Source organism: Perissodus microlepis, chromosome 20 (assembly GCF_051167445.1).
Source record: "Perissodus microlepis isolate ML-2025 ecotype Zambia chromosome 20, ASM5116744v1, whole genome shotgun sequence".
NCBI lineage: Eukaryota > Metazoa > Chordata > Actinopteri > Cichliformes > Cichlidae > Perissodus > Perissodus microlepis.
The window spans coordinates 18,411,472-18,436,388 of NC_140480.1; the positions used below are offsets into that span (position 1 = coordinate 18,411,472).

Genomic DNA, 24,917 nt, shown 5'->3' on the forward strand with positions numbered 1-24,917 from the left:
GAGCTTTACATTCCCCCATCTCCTGCTCTGGGTATAAATATAAGTTGATGTTGTGCTGCTTTGATGTGTCCTCGTGCTCTCAGATAGTCAGGTGAGTGCTGAACACGTATCTTTTTATTCTGGTGTTTGTACATAAAGCAGTACCAGAAACATTTATTTCAGGTCAAGATGTCCAAGATTGATTCTGATATTTAACATTTAATTATATTTTCCTTTAAAACAAAAAAGCACAGCGCTGCTGAGTAAAATTAAACATTAAGCTGAAAATTGTATGTGCTCTTTTTGTTGTTGGGTTGTTTGGGTTTTTTGTGAAATATAATTTTTTTTTTCTTTTTTTTTTTAAACTTTTTTCTTGTGTTGCCAACCACACTTTGCAGTCTTCCTCAAAATAAGGTCTATCTGTCATACATCTTGAAGTCGTAGTTGCTGAAAACCATATTTCCTGTGGAATTACTCCCCCCTTGAATCATTTCTCCCTCGAAGTACCTGAGAAAAGGAAGACTGTGGCAAGGAGGAGGTTCTGCATACGCTTCTCCGGTAAGCACAAATCGTACTGTTTTACAATAAATTTTCAAAAGTTATTTAATTGGACTCAATGCAGAGTGAGATGTTCAGAGCATATTTTAAAAACTTTGCGATGATGGCAACACTCAGTCAACAAGGATGTACAGTCAGTCCAAATATTTCAAATCAAAATTTTATCAAAAGCAGCATATACACAGATACACAGACACCGAAAACAGAGAGGGCATCTCGTTAGGATGAAGGGCCCAGAAATCTTTGGGAAGCTATTTAAGATGATAATTTTGAGATGTATCAAAGGTGACGATTTCATACTACAGTGCATTTAACTTTGATATGTTAATATATGCATGCGGTTTAAAAACGCACACACTAAAACATTTGGCACTATTAAAGCTTACGATCATGATGAGGTAAATCAAATGGTGACAGAGAGGTCCTGTTGCACAGCGGGACGTGTGTGGCCGAGCTCTCTCTTTTTATAGACCTGAGCCCATTTCAGTTTCAGAGATTTGAACAGTTTAGAGCAATTTCACTCATCCATTTCCCCCAAACTGCAGTATTAATCTTTTAACTTTTTTTTTCATCTACAGAATGTTTCTAGAAAAAGTTTATGGTCATTTTACTGTGCAGTTTCTCAGCTATAGGTGAAACAGTGAACAGAAAAAGCATTTTATCTTCTCATTTGTAGGGTCAATACATAAAATATAAAATATTAATGTTTTTTTAATGTATTTAAATGTATTTAACATTTATTTATTTAAAAGTATACAAAACAGATTGAAAAAATCTTGTTCTTTACTTTTTGTGACGTGAGGACTCTTCAGGCCACTAAAATGACTCTGTTTTTTTAAACAATTGTGCCCCCAGGGACTGAAGCATTCAGTTGGACTTTTTTGTCCTAGTGTTCATGTAATAAATGATTAAAGTTCATTTCTACCTCACTCTCAGTCTTTTAGCATCAGAATGACATCCTCCGTCATTTACTGCACGTTAGTGGCACCAAGTACATCGAGACGTTCATAATGTTTATTAAACACGTTTTATTTATGTGTTGGCTAAATGTGTGTGTGTGTGTGTGTGTGTGTGTTAAGGTTTGGAAATGATTTTGGTGTGTTGTATTACATTAGATGTTTGTTTTTTTAATAACTAACATAACCCAGAGCATGTTCTTTGTTCTGTCAATATGAGGTGTGTTGTTGTGGAACTTGTAGACTTGTATACAGTGTTGGACGTATGGATGAGGAGAGTTACAAGAGTTATTAATAAAAAAAGGGCACAAAAGTGAAAACTCCTCTCCAGACTTTTGTAAAAGCTGCAGCCATCTTGTTAGCTGAAATCAGGAAATAACAGTGCAGTGGTAAAGAGTGTATTACCGCTGTGAAAGGCTTAGAGCATCTTTCTAATAACACATTTCATTCTGCTCTTCTATCTTAGTCTGATTTATTGCTAACTGACCAATAGAACTGCTGAAATCACAAGTTATATGCTAGCTAGCGAAACGGGAGGATCGACTTAAAAGCCCTGCGTTAACTGAACATGAAATCACATGAAATTTACAGTCGATGTTTAAAATGTAGTGCAGTTTCTATAAAACAGGGTATGCCTCATACAAATATTCTCTTCAAGGCATTAATATTTTAAAAAATAGTCATATTTACATCTTACATATGCAATATGCAATACTGGTTTCTGCATACTAAATCATGTATTAATCTTGTAATCATTATATAATAATCTAATAATTGCTGAGCTATGGAATAGTGTCAGAAAAGTGAAACATACAAATATCACATTTGGTGAAACTATAACACTGGGGAAGGTTGTTTTGGGGCTTGAGCCATTCTTTGCTGCTGCTGGGAAAGAGGCTGATTCTATACTGGACAGGTGGACTGCTCACAATTTCAAAGTCAGTCGGCAGGAATCAGGAACACAAACACTTCAGCATTTGCAATTTTCCACATCTGTTATATACATATATGTGTGTGTGTGTGTGTGTGCGTGTGTGTGTGTGTGCTATCTAGTGCCGTGATGAGGCTATCAGTGCTATTGTGCAAAAACTAGAGCTTTAGTCATGACAATAATATTCTGTGTAGGCCTACTTCCTTTTCCTCCGTTCATTTTAAATCTGTTTATCTGCATCACACCTCTTGGTCTGAGGGTTGAGAGGAACAAGAAAACCCACTCTGATAGAAAACTGAAATAAAGATGATTGATGTCTTGAGATAACGAGTCTGTTATAATAGAATCTGACTTTCTGATGATATGTGAAAGGGTTGACTAAAATTTTGACCAGTTAGTCATTTATGTTAAAAAGACCTGACTTAAGATTTTATTAGTGTTTTTTAAAAAAAAATTTTAAATTCAGCCTGCTGTATGAGGCAGGCAGAGAATAAAAACGCACTGGATTTATTTCCAGTCTCCCATTCACATATTAAAACATCATCTGACATTCAGTTATTAGGTCTGTTTTTACTGTCAAGTGTGTTTCAGGCAAATTCATGTGAACGCAAAGATGGGAACTTTGCCATTTTAATGAATTAAATAAAACAACAGGAGATGCTAAATCATTGTACTTACTGATACTAATACAAATGATTAACCCTTCACCAGTCTCGCTGATTTCAATGTATCAATGTAATTGAGAAGTTTTATTTCAGATATGGGAGTATGAGAGTAGTAAACCCACACATTCATAGTAGTACCAGTATGAGGCATCTGCAACTTTCCATGCTATAATGTGGCCGAATGAAATATCCAGACAGGAAATAGCAAATATGAAGCATCATATCTCTTATATTTAGTGTGGGGTTATGACTAAAATTCTCCTCACTTTGACAAAACAGATGCAGACTATCATGGTCCTCTCCAGGTAAGATGAAGCTGAAAAAGAAAACAAGAATGAAAGGTGACACTGAGAAGCCACAAACCTGCTGCTCTTACTTTCTACTGAATTCCTGTTGTTGTGGGTGTGCATTTGCATCAGACATTCAGTATGTGTGCTGTTTTGGCTCATTGTACAGACGCTTCCCTTCAGTCTGATACAATAACTGAAAGAAAGGATCAGACCCCCCAAAAATGTGCGTACTTTATTTCCGTGTTGATTGTAAACATTACTTGCTTCACTGAAAAATATGTCATTTCGATAAGAGTCCTGTGCCAACGTAATTTATTAAGATTTATTCCAGTGGTAAATCTGGAAGTATGGAAGAAATTAAAACCAAAGATATGTCTTAGAAATTTAAATACCGAGGCACTGACTGTATTAAACATTCTCAGGAGAAAGCTTGTGAAAAATCAAGCATGCCTAAAAAGACTGACTCGTTTTCCCAGTAACTTATCATGATACTGTCTTTTGACCCAAACTGAACATGCAGAACTTGCAGAAGGGGAAAGAATATATTTAACAAGATGTTCATCTTTGAGACTGGGTTTTAACACTGTAGGGGCTTTTGTCACAAGTTCACCCACTTGAAAGGAGTACAGAGAAGAACAGAAAGACAGAAGATGTCAAAACTCAAGCATGCTTCTAGGTTGTAGAGTAACTTAATTGCCTGATGAGTTTGGCGTGTGGCCTTCATCGCAACTTAAATAGACAACATATCTGTGACTTGGTATGTAAATCCTGGTGGTTCAATTCCCAGCTCCTCTTGTCCAAGATTCCTTGGGTTAAGTACTGAACCCTGAATTGTCCCCAGTGCAACTGCATGAGTGTGCGTGACTGTTACCTTAAAAGTGCTTAGGCCTAAAAAAAGAGTGTGTGAAAGAGGCATGACTAAAAGATACCAGTCTATTCACTGGTATCAAGACTGTCATACATGGTCCACAAACTGGACAAGTGTCTGAATTTTGCCACTTAGTGTGTCCACTCTATGCAAAAATATAACCACAGTGATTTATTTTTACACATGTCATAAGAAACAACAACACACATCCATACATTATACTTAGTAAAAGTGAACACTGGCGGGACAGTACTACATAGCAAGTCATTTTATTCTTAGTCAGCAAATTCCATTAAAATGCTCCAAAAAGCACCAACAACACAAAAGAATAGGTCCAGTGACTCAAATTTAGCTCTTACTTTAATTTTTAACAAAACCAGATGAAGTACAGTTCCATAACAACTTCTGTACCCGTCTATTTAATGCTGTTTACAGAGGTTATGGTGATTGACTCACTTTCACACAGAAACACTGACACAGAACTGTCAGTGGTTCTGTGTATTTCTCCACTTACCAGATTTGTATACGCATTCAGCTATAGGGCATAGTGATATAACACACAAAAGCCAGATATGTTGGCTGTTCATACAAGAGGCAAAAAAATCAATTCTAGAGTTGACAGAAAATAACAAGAGAGAGGGGGTGAAAACCATCAACACTGAACTTTAAAGGGTAGACCAATATTCAATATTTCCAGGTGTGTGTTATTGTAACCATGACCATGCAACCAAGCTACGGACTTTAAAAAGGTTTAAATTAAATAAACAAAGGGTGAAATGAATGACGGTATTTTTCAACATTGATTTGAAACAGTTTTAAAAAAAAAAACGTTCAGACATTTGCTCAGTATCATGTAGCGAAGTGCTGCTCCAGGAAAAATATTGTCTGATTTGAAAAAAGCAGGTCCCATTGCTTGCAGGTGATATGTCACCATGCAGCATGAAAGTAGAACAGCTTCCCACTCGTTCTGTAGACTTCTTTGTTGATGCTATCTGTGTGTGTGTGTGTGTGTGTGTGTGTGTGTGTGTGTGTGTGTGTGTGTGTGTGTGTGTGTGTGTGTGAGAGAGAGAGAGAGAGAGAGAGAGAGAGAGAGAGAGAGAGAGAGCGAGAGAGAGAGCACCTGCAAACAACCACAGCCTGCTGCAGGAAAGACTTTACATACTTGAGCCTTTAATGTGTTCATGGCTGTATTAAATGCTTGATTCTCATTGCCTGGAGACTTTTCACACAATCACACGCTTCTGAGATTACATTCAAACTTTTTTGCTATGTGTTCCTACTTAATGCAGAAGCAAACGGTAGAAATACAATAAAAATGTATCATTTTGTGGCACAAAGGGTGCCACAAAATGATACAAACTGTCAAAATCCCTGAAGTATTGTCCAAGTAGGAAGATTGTCAGCAATCTTTTACTCTGACTTGTTTATTCCAGGATTTTTAGCAAACAGTTGAATAACCTTGAGACAGGATTTGTTGTAATATTATTAATTGAATTTAACTTCATTATTTTTAACAGTCTCTGTTAAATATAACTGAGCACAGGCACGTACACACAGTGTGTTTATGTGTAGGTCCTCCTAAAGTCGTGTCATGTCCTCTACCAGAGGTCTGACATTTTTCTCTTTAAAATCAAGTCTAATAAAAATGGAACTTACTCATGAAGTAGCTTAGCTTTTTTGAGGATTGCTATAATTACATTTTTTTTTTTTTTTTACTTTTATCAAAACCCTACTGACTTTTGACTGTGGTTACTCAAGATATGTAAATGGTACTTGTAACACTAAATGTATCAAACTATCTCAGAAATTCAAAGCATTTCGGCATGTAGTCATGTTCAAGACAGTCTAGTGAAGTTCAGTCAGAATGAAATGTGATTGAAAGCAGCCTGGTTGTTGATGCCTGATGGCTGGTCTGAGTATTTTATCTGATCCAGTTCTTTACATGCAGCAGTTTTGGTTAAAACGACTCTTCACCTCACAGTGGAGCTTTAGAACAAAAGAGATATCTGTAGTCTAAGACAGTGGAGTCTGTCAATGGGGGGGAAGAGACTGTGGCATGTGTCTCTGAAAATACAAGACTGGCAGAGCCTGTAAATCTGTGTCATGATCCTGGGTCGGTGACCCAGCGCTTTGAGTTTATGATTATTATTTTCTAGTTTATTCTGATTTTGTATTAGTTCTTGGGGTTTGGTTGTCGTGTTTATTTTCCCTACCTGTGTCTCCCTCTGTGCTCTGTACGGGTCCCCGAGTTTTGTGTTGTAAAACAGTCTGTGTGTTTCCTGTTTTACTTTGTAGGTCTGTGTCTTGTTATGCCCATTAGTTCCAGCTGTGTGCCATTTCCTGATTACCTGGTGTGTGTATTTATAGTTTGTCTGCCTGTGCTTCTCGTCACGTCATCTGTGTTTCTCTGTGTATCTGCCGTGTATTTAATGTTATTCCGTGTTTCTCCGCGTCTCTCTGCTCCTCGCTCCATGTCCTCCTTTTGTATTAGCTTTTCCAGTTTAGGTTTATGTTCAGTTCTGCCCACACCTTGGTTATTGTGCACTGTAAATAAAACCCACTTGCACCTCCGCCACTGTCTGCTTTTGGATCCTCCCTCCTCACCTCCACACGACTGCCGCCCCCAGCCGTAACAATCTGTAAATCTGATGTGTAAATCTGTAAATCTAATTTTGTTGAACATCTGATGTTGTTAAACATCAGATGTTCAACAAAATTAGAAGCCAGAAATAAGCACAAGACTCACAAATGGTAGGAGCGCTATGGAGTTCCCTCCTGTGCATAAATGTCACAGACTAGAGACAAGGGACAACCATGGGCGAGTCCAGTACCCACTGAAAATATGGTTGATTTTGTGCCAAGCATGAGGGCACAGCTCTCACTTTGATTATAGAAGTAAGTGGATGATTAAGTGGCCGTGATACCTCTAATTTGGTATTCTTCTTGACTATCAGAACCAACCAGGGCTCCGTCTGCACCTCCACAAAACACTGAAGAGGCATGCCCACTAAATAAGCTCCAGAGCATCCAGAGCCTTTGGTAACTTGGGATGACTCTCATCCAAATGTGGCTCCTTTTCACAAGGGAATTTCTTACCTATCCCAGTGACCTTTTTCAGTTTAACTGACATGGCTTCCCACAATTCTTTAGGTTGTACTTCCTCCAGCAAGGAAGTTGCAGACTTCCAACACTCGCCTGAGATACAGGTGAAATTCTTCTGAATGTCAGAGTTAAAGACCGTATGGACAGGGGACTCTGTCAGACCTCACTACTTTACAGGTCTGACTGGCAGCTGTGCCTACCAGTTGGATGCAACTCAGTTGAAAGTTCTGCTCCTCTCTTTAGCTGAGTGTCCAAGATATAAGACCTCATATAACAAAGTCAGTGACTGATACAGGAACTCTTTACCAACTCATCCCACTGCACCTACAATAATTTGATATTTAAGCTTCTTAGTGTATCATATCATATTTTGATTTATCGAGGTGTTATTTTTGTATTTTATATTTAATGGGCTGCTGTAACACAATACCTTCCTAACTTCTGAGGTAAATTCCCTATTCTAAACCCATTCCAGGATCTGACACAAAGACTCCAAAGGTATTCTGAACTGCTTTGGGGTGCATAAGCACAGGCAGACATCAGAGGCTTTCCCTCTGGAAGTTGAAGTCACATTGAGGTAATCCTCTTGCTGGCTGTGCTCAGCTGGCTGCTTGTAAAAATGCCCACACACAGGAGCAACCCTTTCTTTGGGAGTTTGATTTGTTAAATTTAGAGGTGAGAGCAGCATAATCTTCATTCATTCATTTTCATTACTGCCTGTTTTGCTACTTTGACCTACTTATTCTCTTCTATTTCACATTTTTGCTTGTGCTACTCATCTTTACTATTGCTTTGAATAATTTCACAAATATGTGCACATATTAAACTGGACAATCGGCTGTAGGCCTCCTGGACCAAAAATATCAGAGCCAATTTTTCTGTCCCAGTCCAGACCTGTCCACTTCTGTGTGCTAAAAAGTCTCCAGGGCACCTTTGCACAGTCTGAAACTTGGGTCCTGTTAGCTTGGGGTGACTCCTGCCTCTGTGGAAATGGTGCTCATGTTTTGACATCATGGGCATCTGTCTCCTGATGCTGCTGATCCAGCTAAGTATATAGATGTGTAATTGGCTGATTTCCTGTCCTCTAGGAACTTTCTCATTGAGATGAGCAAGGCTTATCATTGGTTGTGTAGTGATCTTGTTTCAACCAAACAGCCATACTGCTCAGTATTGTTCCCACTTTGCTGTAGTCTTTGTATTTCTAGTGTTGATATTATATTTCCTTTGTTGATGTTATAGCACTCATCTTCCACGTGCTTCTTGATCAGTGTGGACGTTGGTATTCTGCTCATCCAAAGTTCCTACATGCTTTGCATGTAACCTCTCCTGTTGTGAACAGTCCTTATAGTAGCACTCCATCAATTCCATGTTCTCTGTCCTTGTCAGTGTTTCTTATTCCAGTAGTCTATTTTCATTAATATGACCTGGTTCCCCAACATTTGTTGCAGAACTTGTTAAGCTGGGCATTGCCCAAGCCAGAATGGTGTAAGTCATATGACTGCCGTTAGAATCATGTCACATTCTAAAAATGATTAAATAATAAATAGTGTTTTACATAGCTATTAAAAAACTTTGGTGGTTTGAGTTCTTTGAGTTCTGAAGAAGTTCCAAGCACTTTGAATCTTTGATCACTCAAACAATTTAAACTAAAACCAGCTTCTTAGCATCTTATTAGGATGCTTGCAACTAAAGAAAAGAATCCACACCTAATATTTAACAATGGGAGTGCAGTGATTTAAAACATGTTCAGAGCTGCAGTTTTCTTTCACTGTTATTATGTGTTAATTCTACAGATAATAGCCAGAGTTTGTTTATATGTCAGCATGTCTCCCAGATATATTAAATTAAAGGAACATTTTGTAACACACTTTACTTATTTGTAGCTTTTTAATCTACCCTCATGGAGTAGAGAAAATGACAAAACTTCCATGATAAAATGTGGTTTTCAAAGTCTTTCTAGTGAGGCATTAATGTGTCTTCTGTGTCTTAAGAAATGCCAGAGACTTCTGATGAGTACATGAAATTTGGACAACAAAAAGTCGAACGCCAACTTGACAGCATCAAACAGATGGAAGAGCCACCCATGTCTGTGTCAGGAAGTCAGGTATGTAACAAATAACATCACTTAATTGGAATAAACTTGTTTCCTTAACACAGATTCTACTAAAATGCGTTCGTAGTACAGTCCATTTTCATCAAAATTCAGATTCAGTGTGGAAGTAAATGAAACCATATTCAGTAACTTCAGTTACTAAACATTTAAAGCCTACGTAACATAAACAATACAAAGATGACATTTCAAACTTTGAAACTAGGAAATGTGATTTGTCTTGTGTCAGTGTTTAAATTCTGCACAGCGTCAAAGCTTTTTGGAAAGAAGGATTTATGAAATCTATTATTATAGTGTCTGTGAAAATAAGCTTAAAATAAACAAGAGAAAGTTTAATGATGTTTTATTATGATCAAAAATCTGAGTTTTTTATGTTTTAGTTGGGAGCTGTAGTAGTTGGTTAAACTGTATACACTGGATATAATGTTAGATAATGTCTAAAAAGTTATATGTTTCTTTATTATAATTATTTTTAAATTATTGTTGCATGAACTTTCAGAAAAAAGCAGAAAAAATGTTAATGCACATGTATGATTAATTTCTGACATCTCAGGCAAGTCCAGAGTGCCGGCTCAAATTTGGATCTAAAACTGTGAGTTGAGTTTGTTATTTGCCTAATAAATAAGAATAATTTTTAGTTTAAACTCATTTCTGACAAATTACTATTTGTGTTTTCTTGTTTTTATGACAGGTGGTCTAATGAATTTATTAAGCACTGTAGTGCTAACTAACATTTATAATAATACACACAAATTTCAGTCAGTAAAGTTGAAAGACTGACTTCTTAGACAGTTTGTAAAATTACCAAAAAAGGAAGCTCTATGATTTCTCAGATAATTCCAGAAGCCACCAACAGCAGCACAATACAACGAATCAGGTTCAGCGAGTCTAGTTAGCTGAGATGAAGCAAAGTGATGGCACCCAGTCATCAAGGAAAGTAGGGAAACCTCAAAAAACTGATGATTTAAAATCAGCTGATGAGGCTACAGGGGTGCTTGGGCCTAATCTAGTTGCAAACTTCACGCCCTGCTGCATGCTGCCCTTCCATGCTGGTCAGGGAAATTACAGAAAATAACAATGAAAATAAACACATTTTACTAGTCTGTACCTGTGATTATTTCTACAGTAAAATCCCAGATTTGTCCAGTTGGACAATTCCAATTCCAGAGCTTGGATTCATTGGAATAATCCTAAAACCCCTATATGAAAAGAATGGTGCAAACCTAATGAGAATTTCATTTTTCATTAAAAATATAACATTTACATATATATTTGCAATTTTAAGAGTGTTGATTGTACAAATGATGATATCTCAGAATTTACTCATCCTGATACATGACACACAAAAAAAGAGGATTTAACTACATTTTTTATGTGATGTGAGTAAATAGTGTATGCAGGACATTAGTCATTCGCTATAATTCACAGAAACAAATGGCAAACAGTTTGTTACAAATATTTGTTAGTAAACTATCAAATGTTAAACATCACTTCTTCCTAAAAAATAAAAAAAAAACAAACAAATAAAAATGTTTTTGAATGAGGCCTAGCGATTAAAAGGAAACTGTATTATGTTACAGCCAAAACAATATCAATACTTTTTTCTTTCCAGTGCTGGAGCAGTATGGAAGGCATTAGACAGAAGCAGCAGAGACCATCAGTTCTGCGTCACGTTTCCCCAGTCGCTTACAGGCAACGACGTGGTATACAAATATTTAAATGTCTTTTGCTTTACTTTAGGAGAAGACGATTTGCATTTAATGCATGCAAATCGTCTTACAATCGTTCTCTAAAGTAAAAGATAAACTTATAGAGACAAATACAGAATGTATTAAAAATGCAGAACTTGTAAGCTCCATATTTAACAAAAAAACAACATATGAAATACTGAAACTAAGGGTTTTTTTGTTTGTTTGTTTGTTTGTTTACAAGTGTTATATGCTAATTTTTTTAATTAAGTGTAGGATTTTTTTTTCTGTACTTGTTATGACATTGTGACAAATGTGTTAATTCTATGATTTGCTGAGTGTAAGATGCTGGTGCTCTATTTTAGGTCTAAAGAATTTTTTTTAGTATAGTAATATACCAGTTAGGTAGTGTAGCACCAGTAGCATATAGTATTAGGTTTCACTTTGTATGGCAAGAATCTACATCAATCTTTTCTTCCCCTGGTGCATCCAGAAAGCAGTGCAGCAGTCTCCATTTGCAAGGAAGAGGTGGATGCATGCCATATTCTTCAGGAACCTTCACCTCACATGGGCTCTTCTCCCACATCGAGCCATCATTTCCTCTCCTTGAGGAGGGGAGACATTCAAAAGCAGACCTCTCTTGAGGCCCGGCTTCATGACGGGTAACAATTAATTCAGTTCAGTTCAATTTTATTTACATTGTGCCAAATCTCAAAGGTGCTTTAGACTGTAAAAATAAAGACCCTACAATTTAAGAGAGAAAACTCCAACTATCCGACAGTTACCCATGAGTAGTATTTTACAATAAAGGGAAAGAAAAATTCGCCTTTAACAGGAAGAAATTTCTAGCAGGAGCAGGCTCAGGAAGAGGCAGCCATCTGCTGCAACCAGTTGGGGTAAGGAGAAAGAAAAGAGACCAGGGAAGCATAGAGAGACAGGTCAGGAAATCAACGATGGGAAAAAGAAGACAAAATTTCATGACATGCAGTAGTGGTGTATAGTGGAAAGAGGTGAGTGTCCCCCAGCTGCAGGCGACTAAATTTACCTAATCCAGCCTTAACTGTAAGCTTCAAAAAAGCTACTTTTAAGCCTAATCTTAAAAGCAGAGAGGCTGTCTGTCTCTTAAATCCAAATTGAGAGCTGGTTCCACAGAAGAGGGGCCTGGAAGCTGAAGGCTCCCATTCTACTGTTAAATACACACAGGTAAGCCTGCAGTCTGAGAGCAGCATGCTCTACTGTAAGATAAGATGGGGCATGATTATTATTGTATGTAAGGAGGAAGGATTTTAAATTTGATTTTTGATTTAATAGAGAGCCAGAGAAGAGTATTGAACAAGTATTGAACACAATTCACCAATTTTCTAAGTAAGTATATTTCTTAAGGTGCTATTGACATAAAATTCTCACCAGATGTTGGTAACAATCCATCCAATCCACACATGCAAATCAAACAATAGATGTAATTAAATTAACTTATGTGTAATAATGACAAATGACAAAAAAGAAAAAAAGTATTGAACACATGAAGAAAACAGTATGGAATGACATCAGCTGAAATCTATGAGTAATTAGTAATGAGCCACTACAAATTAATATCAGCGCTGGTTCAGCCCCAAATGATGGCCTATAAAAAGGTGTCTCATTACCAAGGTGTCATACAAGAAACATCTCATGATGGGTAAAACCAATGAGCTTCACAACCACATTGTTGCAGCATATGTACCACTGGCTACTGAAGAATTTCTAAACTACTGAAGGTTCAAGTGAGCACTGTGGGGCCATAATTCAGGAGTGAAAAGAACATCATTCATCATAAACTGGCCACAAACAAGTGCTTCCTGCAAGATTTCAGACAGAGGAGTGAAAAGAGTTATCGGCAGAGTTGTGCAAGAGAATCAGCAGGTACTATTGTTTCAAAGAAAACAATAAGTAATGCACTCAGCTGCCATGGCCGTATGACATGTATGCATGCTCACCACTGCTGACTGTCACTGCTACTGTTTAATAATAATAATAATAATAACAATAATAATAACAATAATAATAACAATAATAATAATAATAATAATACATGCAATGTCTGCAGGTCAAAATGCACTGAAAAGCTCCCCAAAAACACCATACTAACAATGAAGCTTGGCTGTGGGAACATCATGGGGTGGGGCTATTTTTCTGCATTTAGCACTGGCACGCTTCATATAATTCAAAGAAAAATATATAGAGGTAAACTTGACAAAAATCTGCTGCGATCCACCAGGATGATGAAGATGAAGCAAGGGTGGACATTTCAGCAAGACGGTGATCCCAAACACACAGCCAAGGAAGCTGTCAATTGGTTTCAGCCAAAGAAAATAAAGCTGCTATAATGGCCCAGTCAGTCACCTGACCTGAATCCAAATGGAAACAACTAAAGCTCATAGACGTAACCATCAGGATTTAAAGACTGTTGGTGTGGAAGAATGGCCCAAAATCACACCTGAGCAATGCATGTGACTAGTTTCTCCATACAGGCGGCATCTTGAAACAAAAAAAAATGCTCTTCTATGAAGTATTAAATACATTTCACTGTGTTTCATACTCATGTTTCATTTCTTATTATTACATATGTCTTCATTTATGGACATCTACTGACATATGGTTTTATTTCATTGCATGTTTTTGGAATGGTTGTTACTGACATCTGGTGAGAATTTCATCTCAACAGCACCTTTAGAAATTATTTTGTGAAGTGTTCAGTACTTACTTTACCTGCTGTATGCTCTCTCTAGTTCCTGTCAGCACTTTTTCTGCAGCAATTTAGATCAAAGGTTTTTCAGTGAGCTTTAATAACAGGGAACTACAGTAGTCCAGCCTAGAAGTAACAAATGTGTGAACTAGCTTTTTAGTTTTACTTTGTCTGCTTTGTTAAACAAAGATTCTAGATCTTATTTAGTGTTCATATCGAAAGGCATATCGTGATCAAAAATAACTCTAAGATGAGTCGCTGTCTTCCAGGAAGACTGGAGACTTCTAGGTCCAAGTACAATAACTTCAGTTTGTCTTAATTTAGAAATAAAAAATTAGAGGTCATCTAGGCCTTTATGTCTTTACGACTTGACTATTGTTTAACTAACTGATTCTGGGTTCATAGATAAATAAAACTGGGAATAAGCTCCATTTTCTATAATAATGTGAGAGACTGTTGAAGTCGTACAGAAAACAATTACTCAGTTACTGCAAGTTACTACTGCTAAAAGTGGTTGTAGAAGCTGTGGAATTGTCCCATTATTTGACAAATCAACAGTATCTCATACCCCGGGTCTGAGAGTGAGTGGGGTACCACTTGCACAGCAACCATGCACAGTTGTTGTTATCCATCCATCTTCTTCTGCTTATCCAGTTTATGGGTCACAGGGAGCAGGAGCCTACGGCAGCTGTTGTAGCATGATTTTACATCATAAAATCAAAATCACATACACTACCTGTCAAAGGTTTTAGAACACCCCAATTTTTCCAGTTATTTGTTGTAGTTCAAGTCATTCAAGTACAATGAATAGTTTGAAATGATACAAAGCTGGTGAACTGCCAGAGGTTAAAAAAAAAAAAAAAAAAAGTAAGGTTACCCTAAACTGAAAAATTAACATCTGAATTATGCAAAAGTTCTTTTTCAGGGAACACAAAATGTATTAACAATTTAAAGCTCTTCTGCAAAAATGGAGCTTGATCAAGCCTTGAAAGCTGGTGCTACTAATTCCTACAGGTGTTCCAGCTTTTCTGGATTACTTCCAACCCCCTCTGTCTGCATAAAAGAAGTGTTGGTCAGCATCAGTTGAACAGTATTGTACTGCAGAAAGTAGTGTGATCCTACAAAAATGGTGAGAAAAAGGTGATTAACAATGGAAGAGAGACAGACCATCATAACACTTATAAATGTCGGCCTGTCCTACAGAGAAACTGCAAAGTCAAGGTGTCAGTGAGTCCAGTTTCCTTCAACATCCAAAGGCTCAGAAACTTTGACAGGAAGAGGTCTGCAGACCCAAAGACACGACTGAATCAGAGGACAAGTTAACAGAGAGAGCTGAGAGTTCTCTATTTTTAAGAGCGAACTCTCATCAAGTTAATCACACAAGCTGAGAGTTAACAGCTGTGTGATAGGCGGCTGACAGGACAACAGCTTCAAGCACAGCTTAATAGTGGTCGTAGTAAGAAAGTCTCAGTTTCAACTGTGAAGAGAAGACTTTGAGCTGCAGGTTTGACAGGACGAGTTGCAGCAAGAAAGCCAGACATCAGAATAAGACAAAGAGGCTTGGCTGGGACATGAAACACCAGCATTGGACTACTGAAGACTGGAAGAAGGTATTATGGACTGATGGATCAACATTTGAAATCTTCGGTTCTTCACACAGGATCTTTGTACACCGTTGAGTAGGCAAAAGGATGGGTCCACAGTGAGATGATGGTCTGGGGCTGTTTTACTGGATCCAGGGTCGGTGACTCGTACAGAGTGAGAGGCTCCCTGAACCAAAACCACAGCATTGTGCAGCACCATGCAGGACCCTCTGGTATGTACCTAGTTGGTCAGGGATTCATCCTACAGCAAGATAATGACCAAAACATAAGTCCAAACTATGCCAGAACTACCTCAGGAAAAAAGAACAAGATGGTGAGCTTGAAAACATGGAGTGTCCAGCACAGTCTCCAGACTTAAACCCCATCGAGCTGGTTTGGGATGAACTGGACAGAAGAGTGAAAGCAAAGCAACCTACAAGGTCCACATTTATGGGATCTTCTGCTACAGATATGGGAGAATATTCGATTTCTATTGTAGAAAGAATGCCAAGGCTGTGTTCAGCTGTTATATCAGGTGCTACTTTGATGAGTCAAAAGTTTAGAATACATTTTGGTCTATAAATTGATTTTGGCTGTAATTGCTTTTTTGTACTATGTTTTCATCTTTATGGGATCTTTATGTCCCTGGCTACAAAGTTTGTGATTTTTAAAATATTCACAGCATTTTAGGACAGTTGAAAGAGTAGACTGAAAAAGGAAAAAGCAAATCATCCCTGGATGTTCATGAATAAAGAATAAAGTGTTCATTTTTGTAGGTTTTCAGTGTCCATTTCTTAAATGACTTGTGACTTTCAAACTGGTAAACAACTTAATTATATATATTTTTGGTGATCACCAAAGTCAGGGCTTTAATAACGATTAATTTTTTTTTCATTTAAAATTTGGTTCATAAACTTGTTAGTAAATTAGTTGTCTCTAATTGCTCATCACACCCTGTCAGCTGGCTATGCCTAACCCTTGCTAGTACTTGGAACAAGTTGGTCCAAAAGAATTATTTTTTGAACCTCATATTAAGACGTCGGTTTATAGCTATCATTTTTGAGTTCTGTCTGTCTCACTTTTATTTCTGTCTCATATTTCTTTACCTATAGGACAGCATACCCTGCTCTGAAAACAACAGTCCTTTGTATCTGCATATTGCAGTTAGCATATTTTATGCAACACATAGCATTGCAATGCATAAATCCTGAATATACGGGTTAGAAAACTTTTCATATCAAAACTCAGATTGGCAGAAAATGGTTTGTAAGTCTTGGTTTTGGTGCGTTATGTTTTTACACTCTTGATTGTCACACTCACATCACTGAAACATTTCTGTTTCCTCCAGCATCCCACAGGGGACCAGTGTTCTGCTCATGAGTGGGCTCTGCCGATGGCCTGGCTGTGAAGCAGTATTTGAAGACTTCTCTAGTTTCTTGAAGTAAGAACTGTGCATTAATTCAATGAATACATTTTTTTTGTGTGTGTGGCGTGGCAGGGTTGGAAAAGGCTATTCCCTAATTTCTGGACACAACAAAACCAGTAGCATTTATTAATTCAATCCATTTCAGTTCAGTTCAACTTCTGTAGCACCCATTCACAACAACAGTCAATGATTTATTCATTGATTGGCATTGGCATACTGTGGGCTCACTGCAGGTCTGCATGGGCCACACAACAGGCCCCTATGTGCTTAGTGTTGGCAGCCCACACCAGGGGCTGCCCATGGTGGGGTCATTGGGCCTGAAATGTCATGCCAGTACTGGGGCCCCACAGTGAGTTGCCCACTGTGGACCGTGTGGGTTATATTTTCCAGGATATTCCACTGGATATTTGCATTGTTTTAAAAAGGAGTCGGACTAAAGGTCTGGAGACGATTTCAATCTTCTAAATTTATATTTATAGAAATTTATAGAAATTTATTTACAATAAATTTGGTTTCACATAGTTTGTGTTTTCAAAAGTCTAGTTTTATTTCTTTGTCTTTACACAACCAATTATTCGATTTTGAGGCCTTTTTACAAAGGGCAGGAAGCTCTGGATATTTTTAAACCCTGTATTAACCCTGAATATACCCTGTGACAATTTGTCTTTTAGGCATCTTCATTCTGAACACGGACATGGTGACAGAAGTATTGCTCAATGGAGGGTCCAGCAGGATATTGTTCAGTACATGGAAAGTCAGGTAGAACCCAGAGAAACAAAGCTACAGCAGCACTATGCTGTATGAATGCTCATGTGTAAATATGTCCAAATATAGATACAAGTTTCTTTTTCTTTCGAACTTACTCAATCTCGCAGTAGCTATAAGCTTAAAAGGAACATTTTAGTTAAAGTTGAAGTTTCAGCTAGATAACTGAGGGCTCTGCATCCCATTCTGCTTTTAGAAACTTCTAGAACCATAAGTGAGCCAGCATTCTGATAGTGAAGTCTTCTGTTATGTTCTATATTTTACTATGTTACTACGAGATCAGTCTAAATGAATCTGAGAAGAAGCATTTTAACACGGAAGCAATGAAGAGTAGACACATGAACCTGGTTATCCAGACTCCAAAAATAGGAGTAATCCAGTGATATATGGGAATTCTCTTTTTTCAGCTCATTCTGGAAAAACAGAAACTCATTGCAATGCAACTTCATCTCTCAGAGGACAAATACTCTGACTCGGTATGTCTACATGCTAAGACAGTAAAAACAAGAATTTCCTTGAAATATTGCTTTATTTTTCTTCTGGAGAGAAAATAAATGGCTGTGTCTGTTCACATCCACCTTCATCATTATATGCAGAAGGCAGCTTCTGAGTGGCAATACAGCCTTCCTCTGTTCCTGCCGCAGCCTCAGGTTACCAGTGGAGACAGAGTGCAACAGTGGGCCACCAAACATCTGGAAGAGTTGGTCCAGCATGGCAACAGACCTACTGCTTCTGATCATCTCCTCCCAGGTAACAGTGAAATTCACTAGGATTCACACACAAATGGACTTTTTTACTATTTTATGCACATTACGTTTTCACCATAACATATGTTATTTCAGATAAAATGCTATTAGAGCTTATTAGCTAATACAAATGATTACATTTGACAGTTGAAATGTGCAGTACCTGTATATTTGTTGCATGTTGTGTTTTATCTCTAACTATGTTTCAAAAGCACATTATCCAAAGAAGTGTGTTTGATGGGACAAACTGATGAGAAACGCCCACTGTTCTTTTATAGATTTGGTTCCCAGTATTGAGTGTTACAAATACAACAACATCAGGCCTCCTTACACCTATGCGTATTTGATAAGATGGGTGAGTTTGTCTAATGTTTTATTTTCATTTGTGAAGTTGGTCTGATCTGAACTGGTCCCTGATTTCTCAAGGCTCTAAAGCAGGGGTCCCCAATCTCAGTCCACGACGGCCGGTGTCCCTGCAGGTTTTAGATGTGTCCTTGATCCATCACAGCTTATTTAAATGGATAAATTACCTTCTCAACATGTCTTGAAGTTCTCCAGAGGCCTGGTAATGAGCTAATCATGTGATTCAGGTGTGTTGACCCAGGGTGAGATCTAAAACCTGCAGGGACACTGGCCCTCGTGGACTGAGATTGGGGACCCCTGCTCTAAAGTATACACTTCTATACACACTCTCTGGATGTGTGTTTTTTTTTTCAAGTCACTGCAACATTTGATTTGATATACCTTTATTAGTCCCACAAGGGGAAATTTCATAAGGCTGCCAACCTATTGCACGCAATGGCGGCGCCATCTTACCCTCATATTCAGATACTTTACAAAAGACCTTGGAAAAAAAAGGTTTCATGCTTTTAAATTGTATCTTTAGGCACTTTATTTGTAGCCTGTCACAAAATCATTGTTTGTTTCCATTTCTTTAGTTGCATCAATAGTTGCAACACACTTTGACAGGCTTAAAATGATATTTTGCACAAACAAACACAGCCAACATCCAAAGAAGAGCTTTGAATGTCTTACCTATTTCCCATTTTCCTACCAAATATAAATAAAATGAAGGGTGGCTCAAGGCTTTGTAAGTCTTCCTCAAAGGTTTACAGTGGGAATTGGGTTTTATCTGCAAACTGTAGCTATTTATGACTAATTTGCCAAATATTGCCACTGCTTACCCTTCCGTGTGTGTGACTGGTTGCAGTCTATCCTGGAGTCTCCAGACAAACAGCGTACTCTGAATGAGATTTACAACTGGTTCACTACCATGTTCTTCTACTTCAGACATAATACTGCCACCTGGAAGGTTTGTACTATTTGGATGAAATATTAATTGTGATGCCTACTTGTATACAGAATACAAGTGTTTTTTATTGTAATAAACTGAACATTTGGACACAGTTTAACATAGAAGAAAAAACTGTGCCAACCAGAACATCTCACTATACTGTACTGTTTTTAATAGCATGGCTTCCATGTTGATAGAACTGTTTCCTTGTATCTGTATCCTCTCTCCAGAATGCAGTGCGTCACAACCTCAGCCTTCACAAGTGTTTTGTGCGAGTGGAGGGAGGAAAGGGAGCTGTGTGGACAGTAGATGAAATGGAGTACCAAAGGAGGAAGGGTCAGAAGTATCAGCGGTATAAAAATCTTCAACACGAACACACAGGAGAGCAGAAGTGTACAATAGGAAGCAAATTAACAAACTCTTGATAACTTTCTGTTATCTTGTTTCATTTACCCCAACATCAGCAATCAGGCTATGTGGTCAGCTTTGTAACTCAACCCATTGTTTAACAGTGTAGAGTCATGGTAAAGAGAAAGGACAGCCTGAAAACATCAGGACATAATAACAATCAGGGGGTCATTAGCAGTTCTTCAAATGATAATTACAACTGCAGATGAACAACACATGACATGTTATACCATGTAATTATACATATATATATATATATGTATTAAAAAAAACTAAGCCAAAATCCAGAAGCAGCGTATAAAAAACTAAGTAGCAGCCATGTGCTGCTAATCAAATCCATTTCATTAATGAATCATCTGTAAGTGTGAACACATATATAAAAGAAGAGGATAGGAAGGTTTGCAGTGCAGGTCTGGAGATTTCATCTGTGTCCTAGAACATTACGAGTGATCCTAAAAAACAATTCTCGTTGCCCTTTTATCTGGCAAGGGTTAAAAGGCCAATTTCAAATATTTTGCACTGAGAAAGATTATTCACAAGTAGAAAACATTCAGTACTGCTGCAAACTTTCCCTAGGAGTGGATATCCCATCACGCAAGTTTGGTCTACTACACAAGTTACCGTACCGATGTGTGGATATAAGAAGTGAAACCACCTTGGATTTACTGAATAATCCCAAATCTTGCTTTATACTACAGACCTCTGTTCTGTGCTTTGCTGAGGAATTAAAAAAAAAAAGAGGTATTCTTTAGTAAACGTCCTAACTGTTGAGATCTGTAAGGATAAGACCAAAATGCAAGACTCCAGCAGACATGATCAAAATCAAGCATTTAATGGAGTTAAAAGCAAAGACCAATGAAAAAATCCCAAAAGTGAGAAATTCAAAATAATCACACAGACCCAAAACAGGCCTGCCTACACAAAGTCAGGATTTATAGATAAGTGCAGACAGGTGGGGAAAATGACACAGCTAAACATAACGAACACAAGGAATAATAATCAGGAAATGAAGGTCAAACATGAAAGTAAAACACACTGACACGGAGCCAAGAACATTCACATCGGACATGAAGACAGAGAAAAGGGGACACCAGATGATAAACACAGGAAGACCACTTTGACTTTGAAAGTGGTCTTTCTGGACCACTTCCTAGACTTTGAAGCAAAATGTGGAATTGTCCAGGAAACTTCCTGGGCTTTCAATATTACAGAACTAATATTGATACTGGCAGCTTTTGCTGCAGATCTAACCTGTTCAACAGCAGCTGATGTTTGAGATTAAAGATCATCATGTACTACACCACTTCCAATTTAATGATAGAGTTGTGATGTTGATAAGTCTGTTAACTTGCATGGTTGGCATTTCTACAGCTTTCTTTCCTAGACAGGCCAGACTTTGTAACTTGCTTCACAGTACAGAGCACAAGCAGAGAAAACTGAGAAAACGAATTACTATGAAGTACTTAGAGGTAGACACTAGACGGTAAACCATCTTGAAAGGCTTAAACAATCCCAAATCCTACAGATAGAGCAGGTATTAAGGGAAAGACGTGTAAAAATCTATTTAAGTCAAAAGAAAAAAAAAGAAAGTGGGACGATAGAAAAGAAAAGGGAGTTTGAGAAATCCCTACTGGCAAACATAAAGTGAGTGGGTGGTGTTAGTGTTACTCCACTGTGCTTGTGAATCACATTGTGTTTGATTTTAGGGATTGCCCCGTGAAGTGGCTCACAGCCTACTCCCATTACTCTCCTGGAAACCCCTGAGCACCAGCACTGAGCTGCTCACATCCAGATATCATCAGATAACGAGCAGCAGGAAGAACATCTGGAGGATGAAGAATCTTTGAAGTGTATCTAATTTGTGTTCAGATTGAAGACTTGATTATGATTTATAGGTTATTACATTATGATATTTGTGCCCATGTCTGACAAATGTTTTTGTGCTCACTCATTCTAAAAATAAATGAATCTAACCTTTGTGGGTGTCAAACCATTGTTCTCATTTTATCCATTCATGAATTAGTTTCATGAGTTTCCTCCAATTAGTAGGTAGGGGTTCCGACATCTCTTGCAGATACTCTTTACATTGTTTCACACACATGTTTCTGTCTTCATGTTAAACAGAGATGTAATTAAGATGAGGTAATCTAGTAAAGGCAGTGTGAGGGACAGAGCCAAAAATAAACTGTGGTGTGTTAAAGAAGTAACTCAACATTTTCAAAATGTTATCATTACAATTGGTTGCACTGTATTTTATTTAGGGTTATCAGAGTTAAATGGGCTGAATAAATACATCACACTTTTCAAGTTTTTATTTGCAAAAAGTTTCTAAACACCATTTTTAATTCACTTCACAATTACTTGCTACTTTGTATTGGTATACCACATATAATGCAAATAAAATCCATCCAAAAGTTCAAGGGGTATGAATAATTTTTTGAAGTAATGCGCAATTTGCAGCCCAATCTATACATCAGTTACATATCATTAGATTTTACATATCAGTACTTTCTTTAAAACTGAATAGTAAAGAAAAGGGTGGAGTGCCCACTCCGGGTCGGGGATGAGTTCCTGCCCCAAGTGGAGGAGTTCAAGTACCTCGGGGTCTTGTTCGCGAGTGATGGGAGAAGGGAGCCAGAGATCGACAGACGGATTGGTGTGGTGGCTGCAGTGATGCGGACGCTGCACCGGTCCGTTGTGGTGAAGAGGGAGCTGAGTGTAAAAGCGAAGCTCTCAATTTTACCGGTCAATCTACGTCCCTACCCTCACCTATGGCCACGAGCTGTGGGTAGTGACCGAAAGAATGAGATCGCGGATACAAGCGGCGGAAATAAGCTTCCTCCGAAGGGTGGCTGGCCTCTCCCTTAGAGATAGGGTAAGAAGTTCGGCCACCCGGGAGGGGCTCAGAGTAGAGCCGCTGCTCCTCCACATCGAAAGGAGCCAGCTGAGGTGGTTCGGGCATCTGACAAGGATGCCTCCTGGGCGCCTCCTGGGGTTGGTGTTCTGGGATGAGGCCCCGGGGCAGACCCAGGACACACTGGAGAGATTATATCTCTCGGCTGGCCTGGGAACGCCTTGGTGTTCCCCCGGATAAGCTGGAGGAGGTGGCTGGGGAGAGGGAGGTCTGGACTTCTCTGCGTAGGCTGCTGCCCCCGCGACCCAGCCCCGGATAAAGCGGATGAAGATGGATGGATGGATGGATAGTAAAGAAAACAGTTGAAAAGCAGCAGCTGCTCTGCCTCTGTCACCTCAGCAGGGAGCAGAGAGAGAAAAACCAAAATTCAGCTAATGACTGCTGACCTCATCCTGCGAAAAGTTACTCCTATGGAAGCAACAAATCACTCATGTGCAATTCAAATCTAAAGACTTCCAATTTACATGAAAACATGTGAGTCTATTAGATATGATTCAAATCACTGCAGCTCTGTAGCTTTAACAACTAATCTCTGTAATAAAATATTATGGTCAACTCTATCGAAATATGTACTGAGTTAGCAGCACAGAAATGACACCACTGTTAAAGGCTGTAAGAAGATAATTTGTAACCTTCACTACTTCACTACTATTATGAACTTACCTGGATGATTGAGCATACGTCAAGACATCAAAGGAGGAAGGATGGGATGATCAGATCCTTTACTGTGGTAAAAGTGCTGTAATTCCATGCCACACCACAAGGTGACACTATCTATTTAGGTGGGGACTAAAGGTGTGCGCTAGATGGTAGGAAGAGGTAGAAGAATATGAGAAGCAACATGTTCAAGAACCAGAATTTGATGTATGGCAATGTACTATGTGCTTGCCAAGAATTAGTAAAAAAGAAATGCAGTCTGAAACGGCTTTCATCAGCCAAGTCCTCAATCACTGCAAGACTTCAAGGAAAATCTTTAAAAAGGTGTGTGCCTTCTACAAACAGGACGTTCAGGATGGTGAATTGTCAATTACTGATGATGTAATGATGATGAGAGATCTACCAAATATCACTAAAACTCGAGAGTAAATTAATGTATCTAACAAGTGTATTGATGAGATTAGAGTAACACTTTATCTCCCAAACAACATCAGGTCCCATCATAAAAGACATTTTACAGTCCTGACTGAGGAAGCATAGTTGTGAGATAGGCAAATCAGTTGTGTCAGATATGGTGACACAGTTTTGTGAGGGCAAACCTCACATCTTTACCTCTATCCTGAGTGGGGGTGGTCCACTTTGTTCTACCTACAAGAGAAGGGCAAATTTAAAGACCAGTTTTCTGTACTGGAACCAGTGGAGCATGCATTTAGTAGGGAGGAACACAGAAGCTTCCAGTTCCTAGTCTGAAGTCATTGTTTCAGGCTATGACAAGGAATGCGATCCAGGATTCGATCTTGCATGATGGATTCTGTTACAACTCTCTGGTCTAGGAGGCACAGGATGCAACAAAAAATGTACTAATTCTAGCATTCCATTAATTCAAACCACTGAACAAAACCTGGCTCAGCATTAAAGTGATTTATTTTCACAATTTCAGTGTTTCACACGTAACTTAAAAAGAAGAAAAACAAAGCTATAGATAGACTGCAGATCTAACCACAGAATTCCTACTAACACAGGATTAAGGTTCCTCCACTGATGAAGAGGAAGTGACTCCAGCTGTGCATCCAGGTGTGACAGCAAACCTGCAAACAAACAAGAGCAGAGAAGAAAAAAGATCAGTGGACGTAACAGATTCATTTGGGAAAAAGTCTAACCTATAAACCACCAACCTAATTTTTAAAATGTTTTTTATAAGGACACAGAGCAATTTGAGACCAAACTTGAAAAGCAGGTGATGAAAATTGCC

At 38.3% G+C, this 24,917-nt stretch overlaps 1 protein-coding gene across 2 annotated transcripts; it reads left to right on the forward strand.

Moving 5' to 3' along the window:
• The first annotated feature begins 312 nt into the window (after positions 1-312).
• On the forward strand, positions 313-22,364 carry foxp3b (forkhead box P3b). Of its 2 annotated transcripts, XM_084916376.1 has the most exons (13): positions 313-537; positions 9,341-9,453; positions 10,013-10,051; positions 11,072-11,162; positions 11,641-11,809; positions 16,804-16,896; positions 17,553-17,640; positions 18,054-18,122; positions 18,243-18,396; positions 18,671-18,747; positions 19,603-19,704; positions 19,917-20,038; positions 21,801-22,364. In XM_084916376.1, exons 2-13 carry the CDS (start codon positions 9,343-9,345, stop codon positions 21,856-21,858), a joined length of 1,173 nt encoding a protein of 390 aa, XP_084772502.1. In that variant the 5' UTR covers positions 313-537; positions 9,341-9,342; the 3' UTR covers positions 21,859-22,364. The 2 variants fall into 2 exon arrangements, with proteins under 2 accessions (XP_084772502.1, XP_084772501.1); XM_084916375.1 differs by having other exon boundaries at positions 19,917-22,364.
• The last annotated feature ends 2,553 nt before the right edge of the window (positions 22,365-24,917 follow it).

Excerpts from the sequence above, each read along its gene's own strand:
- foxp3b (XM_084916375.1), top strand. The coding sequence starts at position 9,343 with ATGCCAGAGACTTCTGATGAGTACATGAAATTTGGACAACAAAAAGTC. Across the intron at positions 10,052-11,071 it reads TCAAATTTGGATCTAAAACT|TGCTGGAGCAGTATGGAAGG; the intron begins GTGAGTTGAGTT and ends TTTTCTTTCCAG. Across the intron at positions 18,123-18,242 it reads AGGACAAATACTCTGACTCG|AAGGCAGCTTCTGAGTGGCA; the intron begins GTATGTCTACAT and ends CATTATATGCAG.